The sequence below is a fragment of the Halyomorpha halys genome, unplaced genomic scaffold (assembly GCF_000696795.3).
Source record: "Halyomorpha halys isolate HHAL.00 unplaced genomic scaffold, Hhal_1.1 Scaffold878.1, whole genome shotgun sequence".
Taxonomy (NCBI): domain Eukaryota; kingdom Metazoa; phylum Arthropoda; class Insecta; order Hemiptera; family Pentatomidae; genus Halyomorpha; species Halyomorpha halys.
Window position 1 is genome coordinate 74996 of NW_027116610.1, and position 23171 is coordinate 98166.

The following is a 23171-nucleotide window of genomic DNA, read 5'->3' on the forward strand; positions in this document are numbered from 1 at the left end:
TATATATATTTATAAAGATTTTTTTTCCGAACTCGACTTTCATTGTTACCCTTTCCGTGAAGTCTCCTCAAAAACGTTTCGATAAACAAAGTTTATTTCGGGGATGTTAAAATAAACAAAATGGAATGACCACGTGCCACATTCTAATAATGTCATATTATTTACATGTCAAAGGAAATTCAGTTCGTAATAAATCGAATGTAAAAAATAAATAGCTGTTATAAAGGGAGCATAATTTGTCGGCAAACCTGTTATATTCATGTAAACGACACCGCTCTCATGAATAAAGATGAATTAGATCCAGGATGGGAATTAATTTTGTGTCCTTTTAAGTTGCAGTCAAGCCTTCATCAATTGTGTTTCTATGCAATTTTCGGTATGTATGAATAAAAACGTCTCACGCTATAATATTTATACATATTTTTATTTAATCATACGGTAATAATTAGGTTAGACCCATAACCTGGATAGAATTACTCAACACTCAAACAACAATGCTAATTTGCTGTCTTTTCTAACCTTCTAAAACAAATTTTAAGTTTTGTTATTCTTATTTATGTCGGAACTCATTTCTGACCTCAACAGTGACATTGAAAGCTTGTCTTTAATGATACCACTATCTCTCATTTAGTACTTTTCTTTTGTTCGTATTATTTATTGTTTCTGTTTTAAATGTTCAAAGGAATATTTATGAACACAATATCGATAATGAAATGCTGTTATCTTATGTTTATCATATTCATCTAATATATATAATATTAGCCTGGTTAAATTAAATTATCAACAAATAATTTATGTTGTTGGGATGGGTATATTTGTAAACAATGATGGTACGTCCAATGAAACGAGTTTTTACCCTTGTGGAATTTGAAAATTGGAATGCTGGTGATATTTTTGTTTGTAGGACATGACTAAACGAACTGTAAAGCTGCAAAACGTCGCCCAACATAGTCATCTTATTGACTGATCCACAAAAAAAAACAATATATATTTCTTTAATTTTAGTCTCTAAAAATTTGTTCATAAATATTAACTATGAATTATTATAAATTTATAGACAGTACATTTAGATCTAGCAATTGGTTTAATTTTTAGAAATACAGTAACTTGTTACTTTTTTGTTATTACGATAATGTGTTTTTCATATCTTTCTGAGCAGGTTAGAATGAGCTGGCTTAATATTTTTTCTGTGTTTAGTTTGTAAGTCTTGTTCTATTAATCTCAGTCAAACATTAACTGAGGTCGATTTAAATTTAATTACAACATATGAGACAACTGGCACGCTTACAGCTCTATAAATATATTTGCAGTTGCAATGTTTACTCTGATTGAAGTTCTCGAGACAGTTTTTCATCATCACTATATCAGACTTGAAAAGAAAACAGATATTCATCAGTCACTACTTCTATCGGATGATCATATTATTTACTTTATTTAAATTTTGTTAATACTATTATGTATTCGAGAATATTAACGTTTTGCTCATTACTCAAGTAAATCGTTAGCTAGCTTGAGACCAAGCACTTTCGGTGTTAAATTAAAATGATAATTACTTGAATTTTTAAAAGCCAAATTATTTGTCATTCTTACCTTCTCTTTCGTATTATAATAATGTATTATCATTCCTTTCTCTACAAATTATTCTAATGATGGATCATAACTTGGTTTATGAGAGGCGGTAAAATCGTTATCCATTTTTCAGCTCCGGTTTTCTTTTTGATTCTGTCCTTGATCAGCAATTGAAGAATCATGTTTCACACTGAAACCCAATGCCGGTCAAAAACTGCCAAATTACATTATGGGGTACCAATATTTTTTACTTACTTAAAAAATAAATATTTTTTGAAAATTAAGAAACAAATAATGAATCGTCCTTATTTATCTTTTTGAATTTCAACAAGGACATTCAACTATGTTTAGCAACTAAGCAACCATACTGCTTCCCGATCGCGCTCTGTTTATTAGGACCTTAAACTCCAATTTCATTGCTATTTCATTTTCGTTTTATTTAATCTAAAATACATGGAATTATCTCAAAAACTAAGGTGGTCCTAGGCTTTTAACTAGCAGTGTAACCAAAATTGGAGTTCAGTTTTGGAAATTGTAACAATCTCACAAGGTTTAAGAAGGAAAGACCTCATAAATACATGTAATTAAATCTTACTAGTCTTAATGTCAAGTTAGCGACTAAATATGAATTATTATCTAAATTGTAAAATAAGTTACTGATCATTATTTAGTCAGATTATAATCTATATGTATAGGTGTATATGTATTATCATTTTTCAGGAACGTATCTGTAAATTATAAATAGAAAGTCTAACTGAATTTTGAAAGGAAAAAAAAACTACTTTCAAAAATAGTCATTAAACAAGATTTCAGAAAAGCAATGTTAAGGCAAAAGATAGTTTTAAGATAAAAGAATCAGCTTGAGGTTAACCACAGCTATATTAACGCTGAAAATTATTATATAATGTTTTATTACTTGATTAATTGTTATATCAGTTTCCTGATCGCTTTGGGTTCTAAATTCCATACACCGAATGCTGTATCTTCACTGATATTGGTCCAATTAAAATCTTTTTTTGGCAATTTATTTAACAAGAATGAGGTAAATGAGGACTTAGAATGTCTCAGATGTATAGGAAAGAATAATTTATATTTAATAATCTTCTATTTTGGTGATTTGAGAAAGAGATTTTAAAATACTTTATATTTTTCTCCATCTCCATAAATGGCTGGAGTATGACCGTATAAAAAAGAGTGAGACTAAGCCTCTATCTTGAAACGAAATAACTACAAAACATCAGGCAGGATTTATCAAAAACAAAAGCGGGAACGGCGCAAGGTTGATTTTTTAGTCTGCATATAAGACCTCAAATTTTGGAGTGAGGTTATTATTTGTTTTCTTTATCGATTGAAAAAGTTTATTATTGGAAATATCAAACAAAAATATAAAATACAAAAAAAATCATCTAGTCTTATTTGCTTGTTGTTCTTCATTGAGAAACAGTTGATGCCATATCTTCAACAGTTTAGAATTTATGCTGTTGGATGTCTTATATTCAAATGCTTTTATGAATTATTCAATTACTGGTATTCTAGTTACTATTCACACTTATAGGATTGATTTAAAGATTGTTCTGAATAGAACTTATGTTAGATTAGGTTAGGTTAAGTTAATTTAGAATTTTAGGTTATCCACAACAGAAAAATTTTCACTTCAATTGAGAAAATACGAATAAGTAAAGTAGTAAAGTAGTAAAAAGTAAAGTAGAGTATAACTATACTAGTTAAAAACTTTGTGAAGTTTAAAGGACTAATAAAACCTTTATGGAGATTTGGGTTAGAGCTACCGAACTTCTTTCAGTCTAAATTAATGCGAAAATAATGGACAATTTACTTTTAGGAAAGAATTAGGTGCGATAAAAGTGCAGACGAAATGGCCATACTCACTATGTTTATTTATTAATATATAAAAATGCTGTCAATTTGTATGTTGTTCAAAGTTAGCCAAAAAACAAAACAAAAAAAATAAAAACACCCGTGTTTGATATTGTATTTTATTATTTCGATTTGTAAATTATTATTATTATAATTTTTTTATCTTTTCTTTATTATTATTTGTCTTCTTTTTTATTTCAATCCCAAGATTCTAAGTCCTTAAATTTGAGATAGTTGATTATTTTAATGCAATTTTTAAATTTGGGAGGATTTAAACCTCTTAAATTTTTTTTTTTAAAGTCAATACAAATTTGATTGATCTGCAGCACAGAAATGGCAATCCAGAAATATATGCCTGACTGTAAGTATACTAATACAATATTGAAATTTTGGCGGTGGCTGTTCATTGATAAGATATGAATGAGTTATATTTGTTGGCTATAGTTTTCAGTTTGGCCCCGTCTCTGTCTTAAAATAAAACAAAAATTTCCAAAAAAAAAAAAAAAAACCTTTACAAATGATTTTACTTATTTATTTATTTTAAGATGAACTATTGTTTATAATAATTGAATTTTGCCACATTCTTTTTTTTTTTTTGTATCCGTACTGTTGAATTTTTTATCAAACATCAATATTTACACACTTTCGGTAAGAACGGAAGTGACGTCTTTGGTCGTCTCATCCTATCATCTACTTAATGAGCTGATGAAGATAATGCAAATTTAAACTGACTCATTTCTAAATCAGTAACTCGGTATTATTCTCACAAGGTTTTGAAATCCCAAATCGAAAAGTATACAAATAAAATCTGAAAGTGAATTTAATTGCAAGAATCCAAGATGTAAAAGCTGTTCCAAGCTAGAGCAGTATTGGAAGTGGAGTCAACAAATGGTCAAGAGAGTTAACAGAGAGGCGAGGCGCAGTATCACTAATTCAATCACTATCTCTGTGACCATTGTTAACGCCTATTAATCGATACCAATAAAGACGCCACGTGGCCTGGTCTCGTTCGTGACCCTGCGTTCAAGTCTCTTGCTGCCTCAAGTCCGTCATATAGTCAATTGTGTAGGACTGGAATGAATTATTTAAATTTTAGATCTTTTACTTGTAATCATTACATTCTTAAATTTTAAACTTTTAAGAATAATACTTAAGTTTAAAATAGATATATTTTATCGATTTCCTTATAGGATGTCTTTTTCTGAATTATAAATGATCAGAAACCAGACAAATACACATATTATTTTAAATGTTATTCTCTAAATACTTGCACTAGTTTTTCTTTCTTTTTTTTCTATATTTCGACATTTAATGTGAATATACTATAATTTTATGTGTTTTCATTTACAATATCATCAAAGATGGTTTGGCTTCTTTAATCGTATATAATAATGTAAGAACAAAACTTATATTTCATTTACAATTTCCTGGGGTCTTTATTTGTGGTGTTTATTATATCACTCAGAAGAAGTCACCTTGAAGGGATTGATTAAATATCAGAAATATAATTAATATATCCACAACAAACAAAACCAATAACTGATACGATATTATTTGTCAAAACTGATCTCTGGATGTTCTTTCTTTGGGGAATCTTGTGATATTTTCATTTTGACAATTTTTATAGAATTAAATATTTTATATTATGAATATTTATTTGTATTATAGTACTTGCTACTGATGTCATGAATGATACTGTGAGATGACTGTTTATCCGTTGTTTGCCATGAGATTAAGTAATGATAAAACTTAACTAATATTATTATGTAAAATTTGTCTGTAACATTGAAAGAACTGAAGATCTAACATTGAAAATCGTGGACTGACATATGAAGAAACATTATGCAGAGCAGTGGTTAAGAGATCGAACGTACTTTAATTATTCCGGTAGCTGGAAGCTTTTTCGTTTTTTTTATAGAATGAATTTAGTTTTATGATAATTGAAGATTTTGTTATCAACCATTCATATTTTTTCAAAAAGATATTTCGTAATTAACATGTATAATATTTATGATTCTTTCCAAATCTTTTACAAATATAATTTCACAGACGAGTTTCGTTAATTATTGAACACTTTACTACATTTCACAAAATACACGTCCACATTTTGGAAATTTAAAAGCCTGTAATCTACTCATGCCAAAAATCTCTCAACTTATAAAACTAATTTTATGAAGAAATCATTGGTTTAATATAAATAAATAAAAATTTATTTATAATTAATGTCTTTATGTTTATTGAATCAAACTAATTAAAGAATAATTCGCCTGCATATGAGTACATCAGTACTGTAATGCGGGTCCCACGACATTGAGGTTAAACCGGCGGCATTAATCTGATGAACGTTTGGACCTTACCCGTCAAAAATATGTTGAGATGTGGAAAATTTTAACTTATAATGCACTAAGTTTTTGCACAATATTATACTTTATAAAGTGTGTATATAGTTCGTCAAAGTAGATTTTTTTTGTATTATTTTCTGTTTCACTGTACTCTTGATAAACATACTGTCAGTTAAGTTCATATTTTCAGGAATGTTAGAAAACTACTTACTACATTTTTAAAAGGAATTTTCAAAGTTAGTTGTACTTATTAACTTACTTTTTGTGGTAGTCATATTGAGCAAAATTTGTTTCATAAACATAAAGATATTGTTTTTTGGTAATTTCGTTAGTAAATGACTTCAATTTGTTAATCATAATTTTCTCTTGTTCTGACTTTATTTATAACAATGTTTAGTAAAAATTTGAAATATCTGAATAGATTTAAGACAAATCTTTTACACATAATATCAAGTATCACAAACTTATCAAAAATAATTAAAAGAACGAAATCTGAAAATAATGGAAAAAATCGGAGTTGGAACCACATTTGAAACTAATAGAAATACATGTGTACACTAATATTGCTAAAAAAAAAAAATTGCCTACAACGAATGTACAAAATATTACTATTATTTTTTCAATTTTAATTTTAATTGTAGTTGATAGAGTATCAGGTTGATGAGTGGACTATATATTGTTCATCAAACGTAGACAGTAATATAGTATTACTTTTATTACAATTAAATTCTCATCATCATCAGCAGTGCTGATTTTCATCTTTCTTTGAATGTTAAAAAAAAAGAAAGAAATGGAAGCTCATAAAGGATAATTATAAACAAATTTACTAAATAAAAAACGAATAAACATTAAAATTTCACCGTGCTTGTTTTTAAGTAGATATCTTCATAAATAAAATATTTTTACTTCCCTATGATTTCAATTTGTTATTCATATTTTTTTTTTTTTTTTTTTTTGTACTGGCTTTGTTTATTACAAGTCTACGTTCTGCAGTAATTACCATAAGTCGGTTTAATTAGTAACGTTATGCTGGCCTTTGTCCCTTTCCATCGGAGTGGTGTTAGGAGAAGTTCAGATGACAGTTCCTCAATAAGTTGAAGGATACCTATTTTAAATTTTCTCTTCTTGGAAGGGCTGAAACAAGAAATGCTAGGCAAAATGCTTTTGAAGAAATCAAGATCTGTATTTTCTAATTCAATTTTTTAGGAAATGTCGGATAATAATAAACTAAGTTGAGGGTAAAGGATCAAAGAAATTTGTGTTTTAATTGAAGTTACTTAATCAAAAACGCAAATAAATGATAAATACATCGTTCTCAAACACGTTGATTCGAACTTTTACGCGAGGACTTTCCTTGATTTTTTCTGTTCATCTCTGTTCGAATACTACTTGCTGTTGTGTCATATGAAGAAGGAAACTCTTCCACTGCTTTTACAAACGACACAATGAAGTGCTCAGAGTCAGATAAAATTGTTGAAGGGTACGAATGGAAGCACCTACACACTCGTATTTGAATACAGATAATAAAATGCAATGGCAGCTGAAGTGTAATGAACATTGCGCGCGATTGGGTTCTGTCAAGCGAACTTGTGAATCATATTTTGAAAATTGAATCTCATTCTTCAGAGGATGTGGAGAGTAGATTTCCGAAGATGCTGAAAACACTTGTTGATTCTCGAGTTGCACCTGTCACTTTTATCTAGGATACGTATCGTACTTGCAATCTTGGTGTGTAAGCACTCATTCAACTTCACAGTTCAGTGTTTAAGTGGCAGGTTACATGCATCCTGCGACTTGCTACTTTGGTGTAAAAGCCGCCTAAAATCCTCTTTATGGTAAGAAATGGGGACAAGATCCATCTTCCTCTTTATGTGGGCTACAACAAGGAACCGCGCACTTAGAGAGCAGCCGTTGCCATTGTTGCAACTAGGTGTCAACGCCCCCTACTAAGCCTTTGTTGGCTCCCTTTGTTGGACCAATCTCTTCAGTACACTGTCTCTGCACCTCTTTTGTCCGCCGGGGGTTCATTGTGAGCGTTTTATTTTTATTGTATGGCTTCCTAACAGCAAAAACATACATTAATTGTTAACTATCATTGATTGAGGACTAGCATTGAATCTAGTTTTTGTTGTGATTTTAATGATATGGATCATTAAAATCACATATCAAAGCCATATCAGGTACAACAGAAATACATGTGTTAAGAGTACTATTATGTACAGATTTACAGAAAATGTTAGTCAATACTAACTAATGGCAGTGTTCTAAAAAAATACCAGGACTAAAACTAAATAACGTAGAATTAAATTTGAACCTCATTAACCAACACACACTATAATAAAACTAATATTTGATTAAAGGTAGTTATCAAAGCCGTGAAGAAATGCAATAACTATTTATTAAATATTGAGAAAGAATAAAGAGAAAAAGGTCGCGTCTTCAAAAAACCACAGTATATAATTGTATTTGAGAGTTCACAACTGATTATTTATAAGTCTGAGTTTGTATTTTTTTGAAATTGAAACTAAAAAAGATAATTATGAGGTAAATATTATTTGCCTAAAACGCTACTACAAATCATGATGATGTCTACCTTATTTTTAAGCTAAAATAATTGTTTATTTGATACTTTCAAACAAACTTTTTTGGGGGAAAAATACAAATACAAAATATTGTACAACTTACTTTTTCAATCAAAATCAAACGAATGAAATAATAATAGTTTTCAAGTAATTTACATTTAATTGAAAAGAGAAGATGGAAATAAAGGAATTTATTCACCTTGATTGATATTGAACTATGGGAAAAGTGAAGGAGAGAGAGGATAGTTGCTGTACTATTGGAATCCAGTAGTTCCGGAGCAAATACGATTTTAATTACAAAAGTTGAAGTCACTAGCGGATATACCGAAGTAGTTGTGTGGGCCCATCTGTAGCTAAGGTGGTTGAAGCGCAGGTCTTAGCTACTAGAGAACTGCGGATGGCACCGGTTCGAATTCGGCCTTTATTTCATCGTGGTGGCCTCATGAAATGAAAAACTTGATCCGCCATCATAGTTAGAATAGGTTGGTCACCTCTAAATGACCCTCCCCCGTATGTCAGAAATGACCAGGAAGGGGGTGATAAAAAAAAAAGTAATTGTGTAACGGATGGACCATAAAATATGTGATCTGCGGAAGAAATGGTAAAGCGACTACAATTTTGGATACAAATTATATCAAACATTTTTACAAAATAGTTATGGTAAGATTATCATAGTTTTTGTGGCAAAAAATTGAAGTTAGACCTTTTTAGGCTTATGACTCAGTAAAGGATACCCAAGAGGAAATAAGATCATAAGATACCATCATGATATAACTCACAGGCGACCTGTCGCTGCTTTGGCCTTTGGACTTCACCTTGACACGATCTTCGGACAAGTTACAGATAATACTTACAAACAAGTCCTCGCTTAGCTGTCACACAGTAATAATGCTTTAAGCCGGCCATATGTCTTCCACCGGAAACTTGAAGGTAGGATCCTTTTGTATCGTCGAACGTGCCGCAGCAGACAGCTGAACAGGAAGTGTCCAAGGTAGAACAGATCACACAAAGAAATGCCAACTTCCTCTACAATGGAACGCCCGCTTTGTGGCGGTCAAGGTTAAAGAAGAACTCCGACATGTTTGAGTTTTGTCCTGTGAAAGTGGTGTCAATAAATACTTCAGACTGACCCAATTGTTGTTCTGGTTTGTTTACTGTAGATCATTATAGACATTTTTTTCTGCCAGTTTTTTTTTTATGTTTACAATGATTCGTAGTTATGCCCCATGTTTAGCGTTTTGATTAAATTATTGTAATACTGTTTTATAAAAATCCAGTTAACGTTTTTGTTTGACTTAACAACTTTTTTTTATCTAACTTCAGTTTTTTTGACAACTTGGGTAGTCATATGTTAGTGAAATCACCTAGGAAAAGGTGTCCCCAAAAAATGACCGAAAAGGGAAGTGCGTTTAATATGATTATATTAATGAAAATAAGTTAATTAATTTTGTTATTGTTATTATTGTGATCTCATACCATACTGAATTATATAATTAATCGAAAGCTCTTTATTTTATATCTTGAATTTTGAAAATGATGTCGTCAATGTCTATCCATTTTTTACCTTTCTTTTCAGAAGTTGATCAAACAAAATAAATTTTTGCTTCTTTAGTCAAATGAATTTTCAAATAAAATGTTAATAAAATTAACAATATAAATAACCTACTACTGGCAGGCATTGATTTTATAAATTAGCAAAAAGTTAACTAACATTATAAATTAATTTACAGAAAGTAGATTTAGGTATCTAGAAACCTCTTAAATACCTAAAAAATGAATAACTTTGGCTTTAACCTGGCTACAAATTGAACAAAATGTAGTAATTTTCAATAAACACTATGCGATTTTAATATAGAGTTGACAAAATAAGATTTTGGTCCCGTAGAAATATCATTATAGTAAAATAATGAACTGTTAGTCTCTCAAAATTATTATAAAGTTTAGAAATTCCGAAGGGGTTGTACATTTATTTCAAATTAAATTAAGCAAGAGAGAAGTTTTATCAACAAAAATTTTGGGTGATTTTATTTTGAAAACATTATTACGGAGTAAAAGATGATAAATAGGCTAAAAGAATGTTTTTGGTTTTTAATTAACAACAAAATTTTCTGTTTGATATAAATGTTTTGAGTATTTATAATAATGGTTTCAGACCATTACATTATTTATTGAAAATATTGTATTAACACTCGTTTATAAAAATATAAAACAAATTAGAACAAAGAAAGACAGGAACTCCTTTTTCTTTAGTGCAACTACATTTTAAGGAGTTTCTGAGTTTAATTGAGTTGTGATAAATGTCCTGTTAAATTGTAAGAACATTTTTTTTCCGACCCCTCTAAAAAAATAAACATGAATTAATAAATTGCATTACGAAAGAGAAACATAAACGAACTGAATACAACCTTTTTAAACCATTGGTACGTGTAGATTTCCAAGTGAGATACTTATCTGAAGTTTGGTTGAGAAAGTTTCCCGACTTGCATATGTGGTGTTTTTCAAGAGTTATGGGATACGAAGTTGTAAAATCAATATTTATTTTTTTAATTTGAAGCATTATACCGAATGATCTAGGGCTATTAATTTATTATTTTTTAAAAATAAAGTTCGTAATTTTGAAAATGGCCTAAGTTTCTCTAAATTGAACTTCTTTGACATAGAATTCATTTAAGTATATAAAAAATTATTATCCTTCTTTTATTTCTAACACAAAGTTAAATATTTCTATTAAAACGTAAGTAGACGTAGACCAACTTGAAAATTAACTGCTCATATATTTATTTAACCTAGGAAGCTGGGTGAAGATTTTTGAAAAAGGAGACTCGTCTTACATATTTTTGAAAAAAAAAACAGATATTAGTAAACGTAATCGAACCCTACTCGATAAAGTTTGGTGGTTTAGTTGCATTTACAAGAATGTTTTCTACTGATTGCGCGATTTTAATACAACTGTTTGATGACCGTAATAAAACTTGTCGACCAATATCCCGTATTATTAGCCGGTGTTGAAACTGCCATAAAATGTTTATTAAATTGTAATAATGCCGTCATATTTTTAATCTCAAGTCGTAAACTATCTAGAGATAGGTTGTAAAAAAGCTACACACCTTATCTTCTAGATTTAGTTCTCAATGCTAATGTAGAGTTTACTCGACAGGTCGCAGCACTTTGCGCAGCCATTCGGTTTGGCCATTAAAGATAATATCAAAATTAGCTATATCAGAAAATAAAAAAAAGTGAATTAGACAATTTTTCGATAAAAAAAAAAATCTAGAAACGTTTCGGTCGGGTGCATCATGAATGAAAGTCGGATTATACAACGGGGTAGAAGGGAGGGAATAAATTAGATTTTCCACCAGAATATACAGCCACTCCCTTCCTAGTTTATGCTTTGCGTAACCTGTTGCTTTAATAACTTATAAAAACATACGTTGAAGCCAGAAATATAACTTTTGCATTCTTTAATATATTTATGTATATATGTATATACTCATTAAAAATTTTCAATTTTGTTTTTCTGCCGATTATATTTTAGAAATAACTATTGATAAATTATTATTGAGAATTTTAAATTGTTGGACAAGTTTAATTATATTTCTTATTTTAAATGAATACTATCAGAAGCAAAATATCTTATAGGTGAAGAAAATTTAAAAAGAATCGTTTACCTGTTTATCAGTATTTGGTTTAGAAATAGATATTGTTATTAATTTTTTTTCCGATCCTTCTGAAACAGAAAATAAAAAATGAATTAATAAATTGTATTACGTTAATGTGACATAAATCAAATTAAATACAACCTTTTTTTACCGTTGGTATTTGAAGGTGTTCAGTAAAATACCTATTTGAGGTTTTGATGTGTCCATTCTGTGAGAACTCTAGAGGAATATTTGGAGATGATTAAGACAAATATTTGGAGGTGGTGGCCTCCGCGTGATGATTAAAAATTAGAAGAACAAACAATAATTAAAGAGGAAAGATAATAAATAAATGACAATAATAATTAAGAGTTAGAAGTCGAAAAATAGTGTGGTGGAGCAGTAGATGAGAAGAAAGTGTAGGGTGATGTTGATAGGGTTAATTTTTTTTCTTCTTCCGATCCCTCTAAAACAGAAAAGAAAAGTGAATTAATAAGTGCATTACTATGAAAAGTAAAGGAAGTAATTCGTGTTGGGTATTACCTTTTGCTAACTTTGGTATTTTAAGGTTACCTGTAGTGTTTATCTGTTATTTATGAAATATCCATTCTAAATGGTGCTATTTTAAATCCGGAGGTGAGGGGCCTCCTCGTGTTAATTGTTATTTTAGGGTATTCAGCTACATTAATATAACAGTAGGTTTTAAGCTATCGCAGAGTCAAGCAGGAACCTCATCTAAAACAAATCCCCGCATTAATTGATCACTGTCTAGTATTGGACTTAGTTGAAAACAGCAACAGAGCTATGACCATTACTACTTCGTTATTTCTTTTTTTTGTGTCCTTGTGACAGTCCAAAACTATATATAATGAAGATTAGCTCAAGCTCCATTGTCTGTTAGTGTGGGCGAATCCCACTAGATGATGCTATTTGTTGCCGAGTGGATTGCGTTCGGGGCTGAAAGACCCGGCCTTCAACTTGACCTTGGTCCAAATAAAAAAAAAGAACAAATAACACAACTGTCACCACGTGCTTCTAATTTGCCAATTTTATTTTTTATTCCCCCCACCACTATTATTGGAGACATTAATTATAGAAGATGAAGTGTAATTGTATAATAATTTATAGTGCGGTATGTTCAAACAGAAGAAATAATTTTTTTTTCCGATCCCTCTAAAACAGAAATAAAAAGTGAATTAATAAGTGCATTACTGTGAAAAGAAAAGTAATTTGTGTTGGATCTTACCTTTTACTATCTATGGTATTTTAAGGTTATCTGTTATGTTTATTTGTATGCATGAGATATCCATTCTGATAAGGTGCTATTTTAAATTCGGAGTTGAGGGGCCCCCTCAAAGAAATAATTATGTATATGTAGTGTTTATATACACCCACATATTATAATCACCCAGAAATGGAACTTATTAAATTCTTTTAAAATTTTTTGAGGTTAATCACTTCCATTTTTGAATGAATTATTTATTATTTATTCATGACATTGTACAACGTTTCGGGACCACTGAGAGATAATCCAGGAACTTATTAAATTATGAAATTAAATAAACCAGTTCTAGTTTTACAATTATTTATATTCAAAGTTTCCCATTTATTATCAAATAAATCATCCGGAAAATGAGAAATTTTAAATATATTTGTTAATTAGTTTACTCACACATGTTCACTAAGGTTGTGTCCTAACTAGGTAAGCATAGAGCAAACGGGTTACGACGATGGTCGCTTGTTCAGACTAAGTAAAAATGAAGCACAATAGTTAATATATTTAAGTACCTTATTCTTCAGAATGTTCAATTCAGACTCGCAACTTTTTTTTTTTATCTTAATTTTTCTTAGTCCAACTAAGCAACCATTGCTTATTCGCTTTACTAATCTAGTTAAGACATATTTAATATATTTGACGAACAAATTTATTTTGATCTGTTTTTACTCAAACAATATAATAAGATGTTATTTACTTAAAATTGGAAATATTTAGGGTATAAAGCACAAGATTCTAATATTTGAGGTTTATAAATGAAATTGAATAAGAAAAAAAGTATTATGTTTTTTTTTTCTTCCTTGGGAAAAAGTTTATGAAACTGTGATGTCTATTTGTTAATTTCTTTTTCTTTCTTTGTTTCTTTCGAAATCTTGTCCGTGCTTTAGCATTATACAACCTTTATTGTCTGTATGCCTTCAAATGTTCAATTCGAACACTCAACAGCTGTTTTTATTCTTAATTTTTTCCCAAAATTAACCACCATTGCTTAGTCACTTTCCTTATTCACAGTTTTGTTTTTAATCTGCAATTAACATATTTAACGAATATAAATGCTGTAAGATCCAACATCAGTATTAGTAATTCATTTTGAAGTCATTATAAGTCATTATGCTACTTTCATTAAATATATCGCATGACATCATCAATAAGAAGAATAAAGTGTGTATTCTTTAATGGAAAATCGATGCCTCCTCAACTTCACTATTAATAACCAAAAGTTCAATAACGATAGCATTTATAAACAGGAAGTGTAATGTCATTAAATAGTGGTTCAAATACTGTTTTCTCATAATTCATATATTTTACATTGAATCAGTAGCAGTTTGTATCGATATTTTTTATTCAATCAACAAATAAAGCTTTGATCGTTTTATCGTTTCATAAATATTTGATTAGAATTTTATATTTTTTCCCGAATTTAGATCATAGAAATAATTTAGTAACTCTTTGTTTATCTCTTTCAACTCTTGTTTTGTTTTTGTCGGTGTATTGAGTAGTAGTAATTTTTGCACAATTCATTATTTGTAATATTTGAGCGTCATGGATTTTGATGTTATTAGGGCATGGAAACATTCCACTTTATTTTAGTTTATAGGATCATATTATGACGTACAAGAATGAAATAAATGGGTTTAAAAGTTAATTGTGTTTATCATATTTTACTTAAAGTCCTTTTATGTTCGGTAGCATTGATTGCATGAGTATTTTTGGATATGTCCTGGATCTAATTTGTTTTTTATTATGATTTTATTTATTTGAGGATTGTTGGATTTTATCTAAGTATTGAACACGGGGGCCTCAACGTCCAACCATAGTACAGGAATGATCCTAAAACAAAACTAAGCGAAGGTGTGTTATGAAGAGAAGATAGATGGTGTTTGCAATGTCAGCATAAAAATAAACTGAGCGCAGGACATGGTGGCTCCATGCCGACCCAAGAGTTACAAGATGAAGTCCTCCCATTCACTAACGACTAGCTCAAAAGTCGATACTCTGGCTCTGTTTACTTCGGCTGGAGGCCAACGGGTCGTCGGCCGACCCAGATCCGACGAAGGGTCGCCCCGTGGAAACTCTGGAATCCAGTGCCAACTCTGCCTACAGACTAACCGGAACTGCTACGGATCGATAGTTACACGCTACCCTTGGCTGGAATATTTTAAAATCAATAGTTAGTCCAGTTTTATGTAGGGGTTCTCACCCCTATAGTCTGTGAACTACCTTAATGTCGTTTCCAGCTAATGTTATATAATGCGGCTAACATTAGAATATTTCATTTTCTGTATATTAGTTCAATTTCGATATTTATCTATAAAAACTGGAAAATATGGAACAGTTTCTTATTATATAGAAAATATTTTGAGAATTAGACATAATAATAAAATTATTATTATTTTATGTGTTATATGCATTCTATTTATGTATTCTAAAATGAGGGCTACCTAATTCTGTAGTTTCTTAAATAAATACTATTCTTTTTTCGGAAGAATTTTGAATTCTGTACTTTTTTAGGAATTACTGTTTCTAAACACAATCAATGGTAATGTAAGGAAGTGGTTTCATCAAGCCATGATTTCCTCCAATTATGATTTATCTATCAAACTTCAACTAATTAGTGCAAACAATTTGAAGCCTACTAGAAAATAATGAAAAATTATCTAGAACCCCTCAAAAAATAACAATAAGGTAAAAACATAAAAAAATAAATAAATAAATGAAATCTACATGATAGAGTATTTTGGACCTGAGTATATATATATATATATATTTTTTTTTTTTTTTATTTTGTTAAGTTATCAATAATTTACTCGAAGCAAGGTGAATTCTGTTATAGACCAATCCACTTTAGAAAAATCTATGGAAGACAATCTTGTAGTTAAAAACACAAACAGCTATACCTGAGTAGCAAGAACGATTTGGACCAATTCTTGATCAATATGAATAGAAACTATAATAAGCTTTTCAGAAGCAATAGTTGATACGATGCCACTTGGCGTAGTATCGTAAGAGTCAGTGTTGCAATCGCACTTGAAGAAACCAAGCAGTAACCTCGATCGATATTAATAGAAGCGTTGTGGTCGGTCTGTGGTGTTTCAGGAGAGCGTTTGTCGGTTCATTGTGTGAGAGAATTTAGGTTTGAATTATATTGGCAAATTCCGATTTTACTCTATGATCATATATTATATAATAAACAATTATTACAATTTTTATTGTGTAAATATATATATAATATATTCCAAGAAAAAAAATAAAAAAATTGTTGTACTTTCTCAAATATTGTGGTAAACGTTTTGAATTATGTTAATCAGTTGATGATAATAGTTTTTTCTTATTTTTTATCAAACAGAAATAAATAAATCGTAACTATTCTAGTAATCATTTAAATTGATCTGCTACTTCTTCTTATGAATCTTCTTCAATAAACTAAGTATACTGATTTTTGAAAACCTTCTTTAGCGGATACTTACAAGAATAGAAGTTGTATCTACCATATTTTATAGCAAATCGATTAAATACAAACTGATCAAAAGTATATAAAACGTTTAAAATTTTATTTATATTGGTCTTTTATAAATTTTGGTTGTTGCAGTTCGAACAGCAATCATGTTTTATAATCCATCATAAATCTCATCTCAGATCCTTTACTAGAACCAGACTCAGCATGACTTTTAATTAATACCTTCTCACGATTTGCTTGTGATTATTTTTATTTTACCATTAATAAAATATTACCTAAACATTATAATTTCTACTGTAGGATTTCTTCACAAAACTTTCTTGAAACATCTTTGTTTACTTTTTGTAAAACTACTCGATCACATTTGATTAAAATTTGTGTGATAATCGCATAGAAATATGAATATGAATTTGAAATATGAATTTTCATGGAATTCAAATGAGTATTCAATTAAAGGTTAATGAAGGAAAAATGTTAGACTTATATAAATCCTACATCTAAAAATGATTCAATTTATGTCAAAACTTCAATTTTCCCCTTTTAGATAGGTGTTAAAAATCATCATTTACTATAAAATTCCACTCATCTGTATGACATGGGTCGATAATGATTTTTTTTTTATTATTTACTAAAAGTGTATATATTAGATTTCGATATAATACTCCACAAATATCTATCAGAAACCTATAGAAAATAAACACCTTTTTGAGCAAAATCATAATTTTTATAATCTTTACACTTTCTTGAGACTGGTTAATTTTGTTTAAATAAATAATTCAATTTTTATCCATTTTTGTCTCAATACATTTTATTTTTGTTATAAGTTCGACGTTTCGGCTTAGTATGATAACATAATTCCATACCTGAAGTTTCTAAAATGTTCTGTCTGTGTTGAATTGAATTTTAAATATTAACTATTGACAAATATTTTATTTATTTGATTCCAACTCATTTATACCAAATATCGCTTAGTTCAGATTTCCCGAATAAACAGTTTACTTTATGAATTAGGATAAAAAAAAATAGCTAAATTAATTTTAAAATAAATATAATCCATTTTTATATTTTATTAATAAATATTTATTTTTAAACGGTTTTCTTCTGTATTTTATCCGCGAGTTGAGATAGTTCCATTGCTTTCGATTGCCGCCACCAGGTTCGCTATTGTATAGCGGCAGGTAAGCCGCCTCGCGAGCGAAGCCTGTTCTCAAACGATTCGTTCAAAGTGAAATGCCAATTATACCATGAGGCAACGTGCCCAAGTACGCAAAACCAGTCAGACACGGGGCTGGCTATATACCCTCGACGCACAACTCTTGAGTAAAAGGAGGTCTGTGAGCTTTGACTTAATCAGGCAGTGGGTCTTTTTATATCTTTTCGGGAATAGAAATTTTATTTTTTAATATATGTTTCTGTATTTTAAAACAATTTTTTTTTTTTTTTTTTGTGCAACCTGGTTAAAAGTTTTGATTGACCGATTTTTTCTATGAATTAAAATCAAATCACCATTTTTCGGATCAGTAACTCATATTTTTGGTTCTCGTCTGAAATAAATATGTTTATATTTATATTATTTTTCATGGCTTGGTGGCCCACTTCTCATATACATGTGGTATCGATTTTTTTCTTATTTATTGTTTCACCTAGGTAAAATCATGATAATGAAGTTAATTTATTTTGTCTTGTGCACTAATCTTTTTCTAATATATATATAATAGAAAAATATAATTTTTTTTTTTTTCAATTTGCGTTGGGAACTTTTTGGTTTGATATATCTTTCCAACCAAACAAATACCAGGGTTGAAGTCTTCGAGAACTTAAAATAGTTAAAAGACGTTTTAAATGTTTTAGCAGATCCAAAAGTTGCACTATTGGGTAATAAGAACACATTACTTGATTTATGTTTCTAAAAATCTTCGTTTTGTTAAGTACGTATCCGTATTGATAGTTTTGATCTGAAGCATCTTTTCTATTCATAATGTTTCTTTGCAGCAATATTTTTCTTTTGAAAATATGTTCATTTATTTCTTATAGCGACAAACTACTATTATATGAATGTATGTTCGGGATAAAAACTAGGTTTATCTTCTCCGATAATAAATCAAACACTCGTTGATACTATGTTTAGATTCTGGATAGGGTTAACCTTGTCCGGTAACTGGGGCATACCACAGATTGTAGTCCGATTTGTGAAGGTCGGATTCTCTTCCATCTGTCTATTCTCAAATCTGAGCTTCACCCAGAAGCCAGTGGGGGCTCCTGGATTTGGAGGGGATGAGGGATTAAAATTAGATCGGTGCTAGAGTAGTTGGAGATGATGTGAATTCGCGGTCGGGATCTGAGGGGAAGTACACTTGTGCCGATGAAGCCATAAAGAGTGAAAACACGATGGAAGATGAATTCGACGGCCCGGTGTGCAGCCGACACTTCGGCATATCCAGGTTCGTCGGGTTCAACTATGTCGATCTCATATGGAAGTGGGATTTGCGAAGTTTTTTCGGTATGGCGCTTCGGCCACGAGTAAGTTACACATATGCTCACAATACTTATATACTTAGCTTAGTAAATATTATATATAAAATAATAAGCAGCAAATATGCTTTACTCTACTTAAATAATTAAAATTTATAAACTTAACACTACTTTACCCTCAATCTAAAACTAGAGTAAATACGTCAAAGCGATATATATATTTCTTCTTAGTTGATCTTGAAGTAATTCCTTGCCAAATATAAATCTTCTCTAGACGATCATCATCTCTACACGCCATAGTATACAATAGAACCCGTGGGTAGACCTTATAGCCGCCAACGCGAATATCTTTAAACCAAATCAGATGCCAGTATATCGACTTACATTGCGCTCTTGAAAAAGCATTGGCACGATCCGTTCCTCTATAAAGTTCTATCCTTTCCGACATTTATAGAAATAATGGTGGAAAATTTTAACAGTATTAACCTCAGTAAATTTGTCTTAGAACGATTCTGTAGAGATGGTACGCTTACTTGATAATTCCAAGGACGGTATAGTTCTCAACGTAACGAATTCGTTGCGGTGTCTAGCGCATTTGCGCATTGTTGAGTGAAGACCATCTGACAGCTCAATGCGCTGAGAACCTTGACCGTCTCAGGCTGTCTGAGCTAAGTAATGATGCATCAGTGATTCCTATTTGAGTACTGAAATTTGAATTAAATTGTTTTTAAATTCAGTGAACAGTAAATTAATATCACATGTAGCTAAGAACACTATACATTATTTTCACATATAGTGAGTAATTAATGAATACATTTAGCAACCTTTATGATCTAGAATTATATGAGTATTTAATTCTTAATTCCATTAAATATGATAACATAGTATGCTAAGAATAATTGCGGATTTATAGTTAGAACGAATATTTGGTTAATGTTGGTCAAAGTTTTAAACTATAATCAAAGTAATATTTACTGCATCAAAACCATTAAAGGGTTTTGTTTCCTACAACGAAATTAAACTAACCACTGAGCTCTATATATTTTTAGCGAATTAAAAATATTTTTAGGATGGATGTAGGCTGAGTTCTAAATTAGGAATGGCCAAAAGTTTTTAGGGTTCAATGTTTTCTTAACTACGTAGTGTTGGAACGATCGGCTGTTTTGGATTGTAATTTAATTTTAAAATGATAATTTTTTCTCAGTCTAATTAAAAGAAGTTTAATTAAATTTAGTATTTAAGACAAATGAGTCAATAATTAAAGATAAATTATAAAACCTATGGCCTTAACAGAATACAATCTCACGGCTTATTATTTAATTAATTATTTCCTTACAACCTAATGTAAAATTTCTCTTGTTGATCGTTTTGATTTAAAAAGGCATTGTTAATTTAATTGGCATGAATAATTTAATTGTAGGAAGATATTCCGAAAGGCGGTCAATAATTGTACAAAATAGTACGATACAAATAATAATGGTACAAAATAGAAAAAACTATTTATTCTAAGGTACTATGATTACCAATAAATAGTATTTTTACTAATTTGTATCTTTTTTGACCAGCATCCGTAATATCTTCCTACAATCCATTGCGTAGGGATCTTAATTAATTAATCTTCCAATTTAAATACATTAACAATAGTTTAATTTTTGGTTAATAGGTGTATTTAATTTTGCATAACGAACTCTCAATGCGTAAATCCAAAATCTAACCTTTGATTAAATGATTCATGCTAGATTTAACTATCTTAAGTCTCCTCTTCCCGTTTTAAGCTAATATTTCAAAAGTGAAATAGGACCGTCGCTCCCTGATTAGTGGGGAGGAATTCTGCCGGGATGGATTTCCTTCTAATATTTTTGTGTTACGATTACTGATATTATGAGATTGTGATATGTCGTACTTAAAAAAAGTGTATATAAAATTAATTAATCGAAATAATTAAATTTATTTTAATTTAATTGGCATTATAATTAATATAATATAAAAATGTTTGAAATCTATTTGCAGTTAGATTTTTAAATTATGTTTGAATTACATTGAGGGGTGGAGCTATATATTATGTAACCATATTAATATCACTAATTATAATAATAATACGAACACCACCAAGTTTCGAATCTATATCAATTTAACCCCTGTTTTTATCAATTCAAATCTTTAAGTCTAAAATATCGTCTACTTGTTTAAAATATACCAAAATGATTAGTATTTTTATTACAAGCATACTTATATTTTCCAGATTATAAAAACTATCAGAAAAAAAAATCATTGTTTATTGTATACAATTACTAAAATATGCTGTAATAATTAGAAACAAAAAGTATAAAATTATAAAATGAGTAGCTCAGGCACTCAGTATTAGTTCAATTACTAATTTTATTAAAATTTAAAAAGTTCTCATTAACCGTTTTCCATAAAATAAACAATAATCCTAAGGAAGAATCTTGACGAAAAATACGAGTAATAATTTTTTTTTTCTAAAATGAACTAGAAAAGGACTAAAAAAATTTGTTTAAATTTGTTATGAAACTGATTAAAAACAAAAAAAGTTGATATCCAATTAATCGATACAATATTACGATACTTTGCTACTTAATAAAACAAGTGTAAAGCTAATAAAAAAGAAAAGAGGTTTGTTCAAAAGAACTGAAAATTTCCGTTGTCAAGTAGGTATTACATATTAAATTCACTGTATTCGTCGCCAAGTCGATTCTGTACCTCTTTCACCAAGTGGAGTAAAAGAAGTTACGAAGTGCCCCTTGGTAAAAAAATAAGAAAAATACTCATTGTAAAAGGTAAACACATCTCGGAGGGGAGAGGTCAGTATTGAATTCGCCTAATATTACGAAGGGGGGCTGACAATGGGTCATTGGGGCAGATGGTGAGCAGGTGGCCGGCCTGTTCGAGGGCTGGTACTCCTGTCAGTTCCGCCGCTTTTCCTCACTAAGCCACCATTGTTTGTAAACTGCGTCTAATTTATTGATTCGATTTGTGGATTTTGGACATTACCAAACACCAGTTAATATAAGTTCGATCGTACTTGCACATCGGATATACAAACTGTCTACAAATCTCCCAACTGTCGGCTGATTCTGCGGGCTTGGATTAACTGTATAAACAGCTTCCAAAGGTGAAATGGAAAAAAATAATTCATCAATCTAGTAGCAAACAAAGGTTTCCTTAAAAAAAAAAAAAAAGAAAGAAAAAGAAATACACGTTTGAAATTAGAAAACATATCGCCCCAGGCTTAAATCCTGTTTTTATTCGATTCCGGGGTTTTCATTTTATTATTTTTACTACAGTTTTTCTCTCGCTTTAGTAGATTTGTATAGTGTTATTATTGTACATGTACTGCTACATACACGTTTAGTTATAAATATATTTTAATGTTTATTTTTCTTAAGAATTTATTTGTATAGCTTCGTATATTTAATTTTTTTTATTTCTTTTGTTGCAGGTAAGTCTGATGGGTACATGGTGGCTATTGGAAAAGTAAAACAAATGTTGGATTATCTCTACACCTCGGTTTATATACTTACTTTAATATTTAATTTAAGAAAACTTAACGTTTATTACATTATTTTTTTATCAAATTATTTCCCTTTTAAGCTCTTTTCAAAAATGTATCCTTTTATTGATATCTAATAAAAAGTACATTTTAAAAGACGATTTCGTGTTTTGGACATCTTTATCTGACTTATAAAAGATAAAAAACATGGAATCACTTGCTATTTCCTGAAATCGACAAATCAGTTGACATTAAGAAAAATCATTTGGAAAGAAGAAACCATTAGAATGAAATTTGAGAATATAGAATACCAAATGCAGTTTGAGGAATTTAAAAAAAAGAATAAGTGTCATGAAGTTTAATGTTCAATATGTTTTTAGGAACCGAAATTCGAATTGCTGACTGTGGATCTGTCAGAAAACCTTGTGAGTACGTATAGTAAAGGATGA

General features: G+C 29.8%; 1 protein-coding gene across 7 annotated transcripts in view; it reads left to right on the forward strand.

Moving 5' to 3' along the window:
• LOC106686805 (proton-coupled amino acid transporter-like protein pathetic) overlaps positions 1 to 23171 on the forward strand; it is a 125536-nt gene that overhangs the window by 44623 nt on the left and 57742 nt on the right. For 2 of the 7 annotated variants that reach the window (XM_014430332.3, XM_014430335.3), the window contains exon 2: positions 23103 to 23147. The exons of 1 other annotated variant lie outside the window; for it this stretch is intronic. In XM_014430332.3, the coding sequence (XP_014285818.1) occupies positions 23103 to 23147 (45 nt within the window). Of the gene's footprint in view, positions 1 to 19083; positions 19260 to 22671; positions 22740 to 23102; positions 23152 to 23171 lie in introns of those variants that run through there. 4 more of the 7 variants (XM_014430331.3, XM_014430330.3, XM_067053329.1 and 1 more) reach the window with 4 other exon arrangements.